This window comes from Mesitornis unicolor, unplaced genomic scaffold, assembly GCF_000695765.1.
Source record: "Mesitornis unicolor isolate BGI_N332 unplaced genomic scaffold, ASM69576v1 scaffold38276, whole genome shotgun sequence".
NCBI classification, from domain to species: Eukaryota; Metazoa; Chordata; class Aves; order Mesitornithiformes; family Mesitornithidae; genus Mesitornis; species Mesitornis unicolor.
The window spans coordinates 7,501-22,500 of NW_010192437.1; the positions used below are offsets into that span (position 1 = coordinate 7,501).

The following is a 15,000-nucleotide window of genomic DNA, read 5'->3' on the forward strand; positions in this document are numbered from 1 at the left end:
TCCAATCTCCTCCAAAACCAACCCACCAACGTCTATTCGTGTACATTATTCCCTCTCACTGCCCTGCAGTGGGGCCACAGACACATGGCAAAGCTTATTTTGCTGTATTTGGGGTACACCAGCGTGATCCTCAGCTCCTTCTGCCCATGAACATGACAGTGATGTGTTTGATGCTGCAAATCACAGTCACGTCATCCAGGTTGCCCTATACTTAATTTCATTTTAAGATTGGAGGCTCCTTACTTCTCTCTTTCATGGACAAGGCCTGCAGTGCTGCTTTTAACTCAAGGCATTCATTTGAGCCTTGTTTCTTTTTTCCCTGTGCACGCTGTATCATCTCAGCAGTTAAAGACTTGATAAGAGAAAGTTGTCAGAAATCAATTCTTCTTCCCCTAATTGTACGGGTGTGATAAAAGATGGAGAATTTGCACACACGTACAAGCAAATAGCCGCTATCAGTTCACGTGGATGATCAGATAACCCCGTTATCTCGTGTCTGTACATACCAGCGTGTGACAAGAGTGTGGGGCAGGAGATACTGGGGCGGGAGGAATGGTGGTGGAAGTCACGATGAGGAAATTCAGAAGAAAAACAGAATCTAGATTGCAGTAATTATCTGAAGTTTCTGCTCTAAGGGAAAACGGTGTGTACAGAGATAACGCTGTGCCCAGCTGCCTGTTTTTAACATAGAGCGTCACAAAGTCAGAGCTGAAGAAATGGGCCCATGGAAGAAAGCTTGTATTGTAATCTCTGGTGCTGTAGTAATGTGTGGTTACCCATCATGAAGACCTGGTCCCCTTCACTCAGGAGCAAGTCCTTGCAAAGGGCCTGTCCCTAAACACTGAAAGGACGTCAAGCACTGGAATGAGTTGCCCAGAGAAGTGGTGCAGTCACCATCCATGGAGGGATTTAGATGTGTGGATGTGGCATTTAGGGCCGTGGTTTAGTGGTGGACTTTGTAGTGGACTACAGTGGTTGGACTCGATGACCTTAAAGGTCTTTTCCAACCTAAATGATTCTATGATACTATGATCTTGGCATTGCAACACAGCATTTGTGTAGTGACTGTTTGCCTTTGAATTCAGAATTCAAAACTATTTAATATAGAGACATTTGAGAGTACAGCTTCTTTAATACACAGTGAATCTATACCCCCGTCATGTTTTCCTCACACTGTTGAGTATTTTGGACCAAAGTTTATCCCACCGAGACACCAAAAGACAAAAGAGTAAGTGCTTCACCTAAAAATCACTTTTGAGGTATAAGTAGCAAATAAGAAAGTTAATGCAATACTCTGAGAAGTTCAGATTTAAATGTTAACTGGAAGGGCATTTTGGAAGCATCCGTTCTTCTCTTCTTGCTCATTCGTTGGTGAAGCCCAACCTTGAGATTTGTTTCCATGGCCAGAGATTTGGGGTATTGACACCTTTCAGTGGAAGATACACTGTTCCTCAATCACTGTTTTTAAGGGCTTGTAGAACAGTTCATCATATAATGAAGTCCTCTCAGGTGTGAAAGTCCTCCTATAATGGACACCTCAGTGTCATTTTTTCCCATCTTTCTTATAGTACTTTTTCTCAAAGTGCTATAAAAAGATGATAGTCCAGAGGAGAAAACATCTCTAATTCTGATTACAGAAAAAAGGTGCTTTAGTTCTTCAGCTGGAAGGCCAGATATAAATTTCAGGAGCAGTTTGTTGTGTTTACAGTGTGAGCAGAGCCTATAGTAAGTGTTCCAAGAGCAATAATTTGCCTTATGAACCTCTCTTCAGTTCCTTTCCTGCCTGATCTCTGGTTGAGATGGGGATAACTGAAGATTTGGAAGAACTGTCCTGTAATCACAAACTAACTGTAAATGTCTCAATTTTGAAAATTTTAAGCTAAATACTCAATTTTGTGGTAGAATGGCAGGAATTAATGGCCGTGATGTTCACCTGTGAGGCTGTGGGCGACCTCAGCAGTGCATCATCGCCAACAAGGACGACCAAGATCTTCCTTCCCAAATGTTATGGGACACAGAAATATTTGTGCTGCCTGCACATATCAGAAGAAAACGGTGAAGATATTTGGGTTTGAGGGGTATTTTTTCTCACGTGGCTCCTCATTACGAGCTGAAGCAGTTTGCTCAGTTGGCATCACTAAAGAAAAGGGGAAATATCTCAGAAATATGAAGAGCTGAAATATTTTGTGAGATGATCGCATTCCCTCAGTTGAGGGAAACCATTTCAGTTACCCTGCTCACAGCAGAACGCAGCTCTCTCTTTTTGAATGCCTTTTTCCATTAACGTCGATATGTTTCTGAGATGAGAAACGATGTTTCTTCTAATTACGGTTACATGCAGCTAATTTCCTTTTTTAAAAAGCTGGGTGCGAAAGGCGGTTTCCTTTAAAAAGGGGGTGTGGGGGGAAGGAAGGAAAAAGTGATACAGCTGATGTTCCTGTTGCCTTAGCAACAGATTTATTTATTAGGGTCTGAAATGACATGAGTTAATATACCACATACCTGCTGATCGGCAAACTCTCCTATTTCAGCTCCAGTTGACAATTAAGTCCTGGACAGCTACAGCCAGGGGTTAATGTTACTCATTAGGAGAACTAGGTCATTACTGGGAAATCAAGGCACTTAAGGCAGCATGGATAAAATACAAAATTCAACATCTCAAGGAGTGAGGGGTTTTATGTTAATTAACCTTATTTTCCCTTCATTAAAAAAAAAAATCTTTCATATATGCATATGACAGTGGATCAATTAATGGGAAAAAAAAGAAAAAGTAAGCTGTAGTTTACTTTCCTCTCCTACTTGTCTTCATTTCCTTTGGAAGGGTTTCATTATTTTATGGAAAATTCTTATGTCTATATGATGAGTAAAAAGGGTATTAAAATTAAGAAGGGAATCATCATGGAAATCAGCTTTACCACAAGGGAATGAGCAAATAAAAGCCTTGGAAATGAAAATAAATAAGCTTTGCTAATACCTCACCTAAGGAGCAGAATATAAGCCCATCAGAGCTTGGAGATATTTAGAGGTACTTCTTTGCTTCTTTATTAAGCAGTTACATAGTTATTTGACCTTCAGAAACCGAAACTTTAGGGAACTAAATCCAAGTTGTTGGTAAATATTCTATTTACAGAAAGCTGATCGGTGGCGTAGCAGACAGTAACTCCTGTGCTTAGTAATTGGCTTCTGATTTCCAGGAAAATTAAATATATTCTCTGAAAGTTTTATTAAGATAGCTGAGTGGGAGTTTTAACTTGATAAGTCATAAGTGATTTAATAAAGCTCTCCTGAAAGCCTTTATTTACTAACTTTTAGCAGACTTCGTTCTGATACTGGAGAACTTAATAGGCTGAAAAAGAATCGTATTAAAATAAAACAGTTTTTTATTTTTACTCACTGCTTCCCCAAATACCCTTCCTGCTTTCACATCTACTAAGCACTCTGCTTTCTTTTCTATATTTAAGCTTCATGGGCCAATTCTGCTTCTCGATGCATTTAAAGCAATTTGGTGTAAACCCTTTTTCCACTCCTGTAGAGTCAAGGTTGAAGCAGCGTCGTACCTGGGGTGCAGGTAGTAAACTGTGGTACCACATTGTAAGAGCAGTTCCCAAAACCCAAAAGTCAAGCCCCGTGAGTGGTTTTATTCTCCATGGGATGGCTTTGTGCTCTGATGTACCTGTTTGCTGAAATATAAGAAAGAAGTTGAGTACCACAAAGATTCAGCTTCAAATTGCACATGCAGAAACCTTCCTTCTTCACTCCCTCTGTGCTCTCCAGATGCTTGCAGAGCAGCTGCTTCAGTGCCATCCTCTGAAGCCTGTGTAATAAATCAGAGAATGGGTTGGAAGGGACCTTTACAGCTCATCCAGTCCAACCCTGCAGTGACAGGGACATTGGTACCAGATCAGGTTGCTCAGAGCCCCATCAAACCTGACCTTGAATATCTCCAGGGATGGGACCTGCACCACCTCTGTGGGCAACCTGTGCCACTGATCGACCACCCTCATGGTGAAGAACTTTTTCCCAATATCCAGCCTAAATCTACCCCTTTCTAGTTTAAAACCATTATCCCTCGTCCTATTGCTACTTGCCCTCGTGAACAGCTCTTCCTCAGATTTCTTAAAAACTGATTTTGAGTTAATGTAAGACCACAACTTCATCGCCTGGACGTTTGGAGGTTATTTAAGTTTGGATAGAAGTATCAGTTTACCATCACAGCACCAGCAGGCTTGGCTGTCCCTTTTTCCATGGTGACCTTCTACAACACATTGGTCCCTGTTTTCCCCTCAGCTCCATTGGCCAATTGTGTTGTCCTCTCGCTCTCCTACACTGGTGTCCTTATTCAGCTTACCACGTTTTTTCCAGTATGAACTGGCCTTGTGTTGTATATTGTCCCTCTACGTCTTCACTCAGTTCCCTATTTCTGTGCCATGCTATTCCTGCATAACTGGTCTTATTGATCAGATCTTATTTATTTGTCCCCTTTGCTTTATTCTGGTCCATATCTGAGAGTTTTGGTCAAACTAGAAAAGCACACATTGCCATTACCACTTTCTGCCTCTTCAACCCATCTCTTACATTGCTTTATTTTATGAACCAAATCCTCCATTTTCTTCTTGTTTTATTATTATTATTATTTTCAATGCACATAAAAATTCTTTATTCTGCAAAGTCCAGTAATTTTGTTCTGAATCCAGCAGAGGAATCATTGAAAATGAAGACGGGATTTGTGTTTTCAGTTCAGGTGTTAAATCCTGCCTGGCTTTTAGCAGCCTGACCAGCAATGGTAGGATTGCCTTGCTCAGCTTTAGGTGTGCCCAAGACACTTTGACCCTTCAGTGATCAGGCACAAAAATGAAAATTTTCAAAGGCTTGGCTAGATTTTTAGGAAGACTTGCAACAGCTACAACAAAGAGTATCTTTGGCTTCAAATCAAATGCATCCAAATACTCAGTTTTTACTCTAAAGCAAAAAGAGGGTCAATACTTAAAACGGAGGCTTATTTGAAATGTTGAGATTCTGGAGCGTGTTCAGAGAAGAGCCACAAGGATGGTGAGGGCTCTGGAGAACAAGCCTGATGAGGAGCGGCTGAGGGAACTGGGCTTGTTTAGCCTGGAGAAGAGAAGGCTGAGGGGAGACCTCATCACCACCTACAACTGCCTCAAGGGAGCTTGGAGAGAGGTGGGTGCTGGTCTCTTCTCCCAGGTGATGGGGGATAGAGCAAGGGGAAACGGCACCAAGCTTTGCCAAGGGAGGTTCAGGTTAGAGATAAGGAGGAAGTTCTTTACTGAGAGGGTCGTCAGAAGCTGGAACAGGCTGCCCAGGGAGGTGGTGGAGTCACCACCCCTGGATGTGTTTAAAGAGCGGGTAGACGATGTACTTAAGGATATGGTTTAGGGGGTAGACAGGAGCGGTTGGACGTGATGATCTCAGAGGGCTTTCCAACCAAGTGATTCTGTGATTCTGTGAAATTTAATAAATGAAAGATACAGTTTGCAGTTTGTTTTTTTTTTTAAATCTTGTTCTTTGGAAGTTCTGGAAAACTCTTGGCAGAATTTGTCTAGCAGATTCTGCTCCAAGATAGCCTCCGTCTCGGGAAACACCATAGACAGGGACAGAAGAGGTTTTGTAATAAGAAATCCCAGGCAAACCTTGCAGATGGTGCCACCAGCCCCTCTTAATTCACAGCATAACCAAAGTATGCAAACACCCTCCAAAAGACAAAAATCAAGTATTTCCTAAGAAAATGGTGCAATATTCTTACATTCACCAGTACTGGGGGGTTATAACTCTTCCTTCAAAGCTCTTTTTAATTAGTTTCCTCTTGTTACCACATTGCAGCTGTTTGACTCTCTTCTCCCTCTCCCTTCTTCTCCTCCTCTGCTTTCCTTTTCTCCATGTTTTCACTCCTTTTTTGTCCTCTGATCTCTGCTTTTTCTCAGTTGTGTTTGTGCAAAAACTGACTGGGTGAAATGAGTTGATTCCTCGTTCTGAAAGCAGTGAGATTTTTAGGTACTTTAATCGTGTTGAATAACGAGTTTCAAGCCTTGGTCTTGGTGCTGAGAAAGTTCCTGCTTGGGAGCTTCATCCTTGATCCTGTTTTGCAAATCCAAAAAGGATGAGTTATGTAGGTTTGTATCCACTTCTATCATATTCACAGCTCTCTGTTATTACCATGTTATAACATTTTAATAGTGTGTTGAATTGCAATAAGACACATTGTGTATGGTTATCGGCGCTGTCAGGCTCGCTCAGATTGTTTCATCTTGATTCACTAAAACAGGAGACCACTTGTTATGTGTGCGCAACACAAAGGGACGTTCATTTTAATATATACGTTTTTAAAGAAACTATTTGGGAGTAGTCTGTTGTGTTGGGTTGTGTTGCAGATTCGAGTAAAATGGTTTTTTATCTGCATCTTTTACTTGTGAAAAGATCTAGGTTCTCTTAAGTTGGAGTAAAAGAAATGAAAAGGCATCTGAATAAAAGCGTATTGATTTTTACAGCAAGGTAACTGAGACCAAGCGCCGGTCTTTGTCTTCAAAGGTTAATCTCTTTTTAGGAAATAAACGGGGGCCTCAGTGAGTGATGCTGATCCTGAGGTTTCTTTGGTTAGAGGATGCGCAATATTTTATTTTGGGTTTTTTCTTGGTGAGTTGTGAGGGGAGAAGAAGAAAGATCTAAACAATAAACTCCCAAGGTTCTTTTTTTATGAATCTCTTCTAGATAACACGAGATAGGAGAAAATGCTTTTCCAGCGGAAAGCAAAATGCCACCCATTTTTCTCAGGCCAGCGATTTGAAAAAATCAGAAGGTAAAATACACACCCCTCCCTGTAAATACAGCACGGGCTGTAATAGAAAATAAAACCCTGTGTTTGCCAGTGCTGTTTGGCTGCGTTTTGCCTCTTTAGTGCCATTCTTTTTAATTCCTTGGCTTGCAGAGGTGGTTTTGCAAGCGCAGGCAAGGACCAGGACCTTTATTTGCTTGTAGGACCTCCAAAATTGGTAGCTAACATTTATTCCATAGGGTCCTTTTTTTCAGCGGCACTTATGCAAAAACATTTCTTTCTACTTGACTCCATTTTCTGTTGAGCGAGGGGGTATGAGAAACTGTGGTAACTTTTGATGCTGATGCTGCCAGACAATGTTTAGAGGCACAATTACAGCAGAGACATTTTGTAAGCGCATCGGCTGAAGACAGAAACTCATTGGACTTAACTACATATTTGCAGTCTACCTCCACCTCGTATTGGAAATGTAAAAAGATGGAAGAATACTGTGATGAATTGAGTAAATGCAAAGCAATTAACTTTTCCTTCGTGTTTGCATTTTCATAGTTATTTCTTTTTCCCCTGTTTCTTTTCTAATAGCTCTTTCCCGGCAGTAATATTTCCTCTTCTGCAGTTATCATGAGCACAGTTACCAGAAATTTGGTATTAAAATTTTAATTTTTGTGGTCTCTCTTTTTTTTTTTCCTCCAATCTCAACATAGAAAATGTATATTAAAGTCATTTGATTTAGAGAAGTCTTCTATTCTCCATGAAAACAATTGCTAGAACGTATTTTATTTGGTATATTGGATAGGCTTGTAACGCGAGCCCTCTTGTTTTAAGAAGAATATTAACCTCTTGAAGTATTCACTGACTCCAAACCTTGCTGCATTTCTGTAAATGAAAGCTCCTGTGCGACTGAATCTTACAGATGGGGAAACCTGGGCAGAGCCATCTCGTGGGAAATCAGTGTCAGGAAAGGGCCAGGCTTATTTTTTATGTAGTTACGTTGCTACTTTCTATCATCGTTAGGTTATAATAAACCTATACTCAGATTTTGCTGAGCTCAAGAATGAATGTAAAATATCAGTGTGTCATACAGTAAATAGTGGAGAAGTCCCTGATCTTGTTCCTTGGGTGAGGTGCCATGCAGTGGAGCCCCATTTCTGGCTCAGCAAAGTGTGCGTGCGAGGACGGCGCCGTTTGGTGATGTTCCCTTCTTGAGATCGCCGCGGACAGATACGGGGTCAGCAGGAGCAGGCTGATGTCCTGTGAGTCCTTATCAGCCCATGGCATCCTCGCCACCCTCCCCAGTCTGCCCCGTATCAGCCAGACCAGTAAAGAACCTCAAGTTCCTGCAGTTATCCCCCAAACAGAGGTTACCTTAGCTCCTGCTCGGGGTGTGACTGCCCCTGCTTTTCTTCACCTTCCTGCTTTCAAAAATGTGAACTCTTACCAGAGATTTTGCAGATTTTCCTCTTTTTTGCTCCATGGTGCTTTTGTTTCCTATCCTCGCTGCACTCTGCTTCCCTGCTAACACCACTGCCTGCCTTTGCTCTCTTTATTCTCTTCCTCTCCAGCTCTCCTTTAATTACCATGCACTTTTATTTTTGCTTCCTATTTTATATCTTTACTGATATTTTTCCGACCTTTACCACTGATAGCACTCTCAAATGCTCTCTGCAGCTTCTCTCATCTCTGAGTCTGATTTTTCTGTGTTCTTTCATTTTTCCCAAGCCTATGCCTTTTCCTTTTTCTCTTCTATTTACTCTCTATTTATCATTTCCCTCCCTGGGTTTGGATATGCCATCACTTTTTAGCCTTCAACTTGAATATCTGAGTTTTTGCCTATTTGTTTTCTCTTCTCGTGGTTCTCTTCCCCTTTATGTTGTCTTCCTGCTCGCTGCCACACTCGCTCCTCACTATTTCATCTTCCCAAAAACTAAAGGACCGCTGTCATCCGCTTCAAGGTCTGTGTCTCAGAAACTTCATTTCCTTCACTTTTAATTATTGATTCTGTGCTCACAGACTTCCCCAGCCCCTTTCCTGTGCTTTGCCATGGCCGTGCCTTTCCCTGCCTGATGTCCCCTGTCCCTTGCTCTCCTCCCGGGTGTCCCTTGCCCACTCCTCCATCTCCACGACTGCTGCCCAGCTTCATAAATAATGAGTGATGCTACAGCGGCCTATTTTAGCAGCCATTTTTCTAGCCATAATTGCAGGCAGGCAGAAATCTGTGGTTTAGCTCTTGGAATACTCCCTAAAATAAATCTTAAAAAAAATTAAAATGTTCCACCTGTTTTAGCCATTTCCCACCTTTGCCCGCCTGATGTCCAGGTGATTTTACAAAACAGGGAGGCAGAAGCACCCAGTTTGAATTGCTTAGATTTAAGGCGCTGTAAAAAGTGAAATACTCCTGCGTGCCCTCACAATTTGGGATTCTCTACCGCTGCACATCTCCCATGCTGAATGTCCTAAGAAGATTAAGATCAACCCTTTTAATGTTGCTTTTAGCCGAGCGTATTTGTAACCCTTTCAGAATATGTGGCACCTTAAGAGATGGCCCGACAGGGCCGTTGCTTTCACAAGCATTACATTCCCTTTATGCAATATTTTCTCAAATATTAAGACTTTCTCCCCTGGTTTAGCACTTTTATGTTACTCCTTAACTTGCATAAGCTGTACATTTTAATGTATTTTTTAATAGACTGCATTTATTTTGCCTCTTTGAGCAAGTCCTGTCTCTTTTCCACAACTCTCTTACTTTCTCATTGCACAGCTATGTCTTCCTCCAAATCTGAAATAACTGCGATTATCACTGTGTATGATAAGTTTACATCTACTTAAAAAATTAAACTTAAGTCACAGAAGGCCATATGGGTCTCTTACTGGATTTCACTCAAATTCAGGAGATGAATATGAACTGAATAATATAAAGGGCCATATTGTGATATTTTATTTTATTTTTTAATGTGTTTTCCAGCACTGAGCAGGGATATGGGTGTTCTCCAGTACAGCCAGTCTCCCTGCTCTCTGTTTCCAGTGGCAGCAGTGGGTAACGCTGGAGGGCTGAATTCCCAAAAATCCCCGAATAGCAGCAGGGCGTTTCGAAGCCTCTCGCCATTGATTTTACAGAGCAGCAGCATCGTAACGCTAGGAAGTTGCTTGTTTTAATCATTTCTAGGCTGAAAAGAGGGATGTCAAGCCATCAATTAATCCTGACAGCATCCTTCTGTGGTGAAAAAATAATACTGTCACACCCATTTTATAAGCAGAAATTCAAAGGCAGAGATAATGGAGACTCAGTTCTGGTGCTGCTGGTACCACCACCATCCCCTTCCCCACTTTGAGGACAGTCTGGAAAGTTTTATTTTGGATTACAAAGGGGAGTCAGTAAATCAGGCTGGACCCGGGGCCATGTTCCCATACCCAGGCCACTAAACCAGTTCTTGAGAGAGTGATTGAATTATTACAGGTTCCTAAGAGAGGCTTCAAATGTTTCTCTTGCAATGTGTTTTACAGTCAAAAATAAAAATTCCTGGGTACAATTTTAGTGTGCAGCATCTAAACATGGATGTTGAATGCCTCCAACAGCAGTACCCTCAAATCCGAGCATAGGTAGGGCCTTGTGTCTGTTCTGTGGCATTCACAGCTGTGCTTTGGTCATTCTGGCGTTTTCATGCTCTTACAATGAAATTCAGAGCATCTTCGTACCATACCCAGTTCTTATTTTTCCTTTACCAGATGCATATCAAATCAAGCAATGGTACAAAAGTCTTTAAAATACCTAAATTAAACAAAGACAGACCCTACAGTCACGTTAACTTAATTTTTCCCCAAACATCGTATCTTAAAAGAAAAGTTGGCATTTTAATATCAGACTTTTACACAGGTTTCGCCGTTCTTCGTAAGGAAATGGCGTATATATAATTAATACTGTTTAATAAAGCTCAAAAATGCAACAGATGCAGCCAAAAGTGCACGTCATTTTGAGCAGATCTTTACAGAACAGACATCCCATATTGTGTTCATCTTTTTCCACGATCACTGCTATGGCAATCTGGTGTGTTTAGCAGTTGTTGCTGAGTAAGGCAGACTGGATTGTATATGATTTTCTCCATGTCAGCCAAGAAACAGAGCTCTCTTCTTTTTTTTTTTTTGGATGCAGTAAAGAGGTGGTCCTGGACTATTTATTTATTGCTTTCTACCAGGAGCAGCTCTACCTTTAGTAACTTGGGGGAATAAAAACGCGTTGCAGCCTGTAGGGTGCATGTGCTGGAAGATTTCTGTAGGTCTTAACTGAAAATACATTGTGGAAAAGTCAGAGGAACTGAGAACTCAAATGAGATGACCTCCCATATAGAAAAAGCTCCAAGCTTCACAAAACATGTCATTAAAATCGGTGAGGATCACATAAAAGCAAAATATTGTTAAAGGAGGATCACCTACAGCAGAAAACCCGTTTGAGAGGCTCCGGTGCAGAGGAAACGTTTCCCCTTTCAGCATTCCTTCTGGGTGCCAAATTTTCCTTCTGTTCTTCCCCACCTATTAAACAAAGCTGCAACTTCCAATTCCTATCAGTTTTCCTAAATATGTGCAGCTTATGTGGCTTCGCCGAGCTGCAAGGCTCCGCGTTCTCCTGCCAGCTCCTTGACAGTGTGGCTCCAACAGCATCCTCCACTTTTGGCTGCCTCTGGGACCCCTGGTCTCTTCTGGAAAGGGAGAGGGAAAGCGTATCCTTTGCTGGAAGGACTTTTTGTGACTGCAGAGCCGCTAGCGGAGCTGGGAATTGCTTGGAAAGGTCCTGTATGTGTGGTGGCTTGATCTGTTGAGGCTGCTGGAGCTGTTTTGGTCCACCTGGGGATGAGCTGAGCATGGCTCTGCAGCGGATACGGGGTGTGCTTCTCAGGATCACTTCTACAGCACCCAAAAAAGGGGAAACTGAGGCTAAAGGAAGCGTTACATTGAATTACACTGACTCCCCGCACCGACGCTATTTTCTGTGCAAATGTTTCCCATAGAGATGTCCCCTTCCAGCCAAGTCTGGATCCTCTGCTATAATCCTGTTTTGGGTCGTTCAGCTGGGCATTTGGAGGGCACTAAAACACTGGCAGCGTGTTTCTGCACAGAATTTACCTGCCCAAAGCAGGTGGACGTTTTAATTGTGAGGATGCCAGCAAACCACTGGGATCTTTACAACGGGAAGAAATTCTCGGAGCCAGCGTTCGCATCCACTTTGGTTACTGGAACCACCGTGAAAACTCCTGGTTCGCAGATGTGAAACAAATTACGAAGCTCAGGCAGTTGCATTCCTCCTCATTACTGGGAACAAAACAACTCTGGGAGGATGGAGGACTTCTTAAAGTAATTATTGTCTGGCTTTATTTTAAGAAAACGCAACTAATTCTGAAAAACTCCACCGTTCCTGAAGATTTCTCAGCCTAGGGAAGTCACATTAATTATAAGATTAATTTGGTTTAATTCCCTGAACCAAAAATATTGACTGAATGAGAAATTAACACATGTAGAGCTGCAGATGTCATTTGGCTTCAGATTTCCTGAATGATATAATTATTAATCGTTCATATAGCAGTGAGACAAACCTACAGATCCATTCTGCAAAATTAGGCTGTGAAGAAAGACACCGGGACAGCTGAGCTATAGATTTTCCCTTAATACAGGCAGGAAAACGGTGGAATTTTCAAAATAAGAAATAAAACCAAAATATTTTAAAGGACATATGGTGCACATCTGTCTGGGATACAATAATTTAAAGCAGAGTAATTAAATGCAAGATATAATATTCACCTTAGAGTGGGGGGGATCATCTGATTTCATTTTTAATATAACTTAGCAAATTTGGGAAATGTAGATCATCTGTGGTATCTTTTGAACCTTTAATTCCGTGCTAGTAAAGAAGATAGATTGGCAAATGGGCTTGTTGTATTTTATTGTAATTTTTAGTTAACCATCCTTGTGTTTCAAGGCATTGAGTGCCATACCCACGCAAACCTTTACTATTATCTTCAGCTGAAATTACAAATAAATACAGGTTTCTTATTTGCTATTTTAACTTCCAGCTAACTCCTTAAAAGTCTGGAGGCAGAAAATGCCTCATGTTAGTTTATTCCTTTCTTCTTTACCTAAAGCACTGAATGGATCAGAAGCTTTTCATGAGTTTAGTGTGGATTTATCAAATTCCAGTTTGGGAAATCCGATGGTTTTAGGGGAAAGTTTTTGATTAAACTATTCCTCCTGAAAAAGGGGTTAAACTAAATATATATGCATATATATACTAATATATACTGTACAATACATACTAAAATAGCTACATATTTTTTGACAAGCAAAAAAAAAATATAGGAGATTTTTTTCCTATCCTGCTCCTTTTTTAACATCGTTTTACCTTCACCCAGGTGACGTATTAATCCTTCTCACTTTCAGAGTTGGTAATTTGAAGAGTAGAGGTGTCATTTAAGACAGGGAAGGGAAATAAAAATCTGTTGAAGCTGAGTTTTGATCCCGAGTGCTGGGTTGAGGGAAACGTTTAACTTTGCAGCGTGGGGAAATTATGTTGAAGAGTCCCCAGAAGTACAATTTAAGAAAAATAGAAATACTGTTCTGGTAAAGTGAAAAACATATGAAACAATTCCACAAGTAAACGTAAATGATGCTGAGATAATTTCTGTTTGTTTTAAGGGAACACGACAAAGATCCTGAAACTTTCTTTAAAGTCCTGATGAGACTGAAAGAGGAGGATTTACCTTTTCACGTGTCCGTCCTTGGAGAGGCTTTCACTGAAATTCCAGGTATCTTTCCATTTTTTCCCCCCCTTTACTGTAAAATTACAGTAAAATAAATATTTTCAGAAGTAGTTTTCATGTACATATTGTCTTATATTAGTGAAAGAATATGTTTTAAGTCTTATTATTTAAAACTAAATAGTATTGATCTGTTGTAAAATTAAAATTATTAAAGGCAGTAAGCATTTTTTATTTTACTTGGCAGTGCAAGGCCTTATTTATGACCTGTGGTTCAGTCGCACTTCTACATTTATTTAAGGAGAGAGATAGGTGTGAGCGATTGAATGGTTGAGAGAGGAACCAAAAATCTTTGGGGTTGAGGTCACTCGTCTGAAACCCAGACTGAGATTTTAGCAGGTGAAAACACTTAGTTCCCTTTCAGACGTGAGGTTAAGGACTTCTGTGGAGCGCTTCTGGTTTGTATCTGGCATGAAAGTGGTCATTAATCTGTAATATTTTTATACCGCTCTCCTGCACGCTCCTTCCGCTTCTTGGTGTCTGACGACCACTGCTCCGTAAGCGGTTTCGCCCATCTGAAAAACTCACGGGGTTTATTCGGAATACACACAGCTTCAAGCCCGAGTCATTGTGATAATAAAGAGGATAATCAAATCCTGTATTTAGTGCATTTGCAGTAAATTAAACCTTTTAAAAATGTGCATTAATGCTGAGTGAGCTTCAAAATATCTGGTGTTTTAGCTCATAGGTGTTTTCCAAAATGCAGACTTGCATCCCTCCACCACATCACTGTACTAACAGACCTGGGCTTAGTTATTTGTCAGTTCTGCCCTATCTGTTGCCTGCTGATCTGGTGATGTTTCAATTGTTTTAGTTTTGATTTTTGCAGTTTTTAAGACACCAAGAAATTGATCTGGTCCAAATAACTTTTGGGTCCCCAACTGTGGCACAGCTGGATTGGGGGAAAAAAAAAAGAGGTAATAATTCGGTAGCGTGTTTTCTGTCCACTTCTTTTTTAGACAGTTTTCTGCACACCACATCCCTGTACAAACAGACCTGGGCTTAGTTTATTTGTCAGTTCTGCCCTATCTGTTGCCTGCTGATCTGGTGATGTTTCAATTGTTTTAGTTTTGATTTTTGCAGTTTTTAAGACACCAAGAAATTGATCTGGTCCAAATAACTTTTGGGTCCCCAACTGTGGCACAGCTGGATTGGGGGAAAAAAAAAAAGAGGTAATAATTCGGTAGCGTGTTTTCTGTCCACTTCTTTTTTAGACAGTTTTCTGCAAACCTGTTCCTCCAGGCAAGTCTTATCGCAGATCCCAAGGCAACGTTGCTTTCCAGACTGAGCGCACCAGATTTCTTAGAAGGAGAAATTTCTAAGGAATATGTGACAGATAGGAATATACGCTGGTGCACTGCGGGAACAGATTCTATTGACACTCATTTTGGATGTTGTTACATATCTCATTTG

The 15,000-nt window shown here is 40.9% G+C and overlaps 1 protein-coding gene across 1 annotated transcript in view; it reads left to right on the top strand.

Moving 5' to 3' along the window:
• The window catches only part of LOC104534564 (glycosyltransferase-like domain-containing protein 1), a gene marked incomplete at both ends in the record, with an annotated part of 30,809 nt that overhangs the window by 7,321 nt on the left and 8,488 nt on the right, over positions 1-15,000 (top strand). Inside the window, one exon of the mRNA XM_010187094.1 lies at positions 13,466-13,575. Coding sequence (XP_010185396.1) covers positions 13,466-13,575 — 110 coding nt within the window. The remainder of the gene's footprint in view (positions 1-13,465; positions 13,576-15,000) is intronic.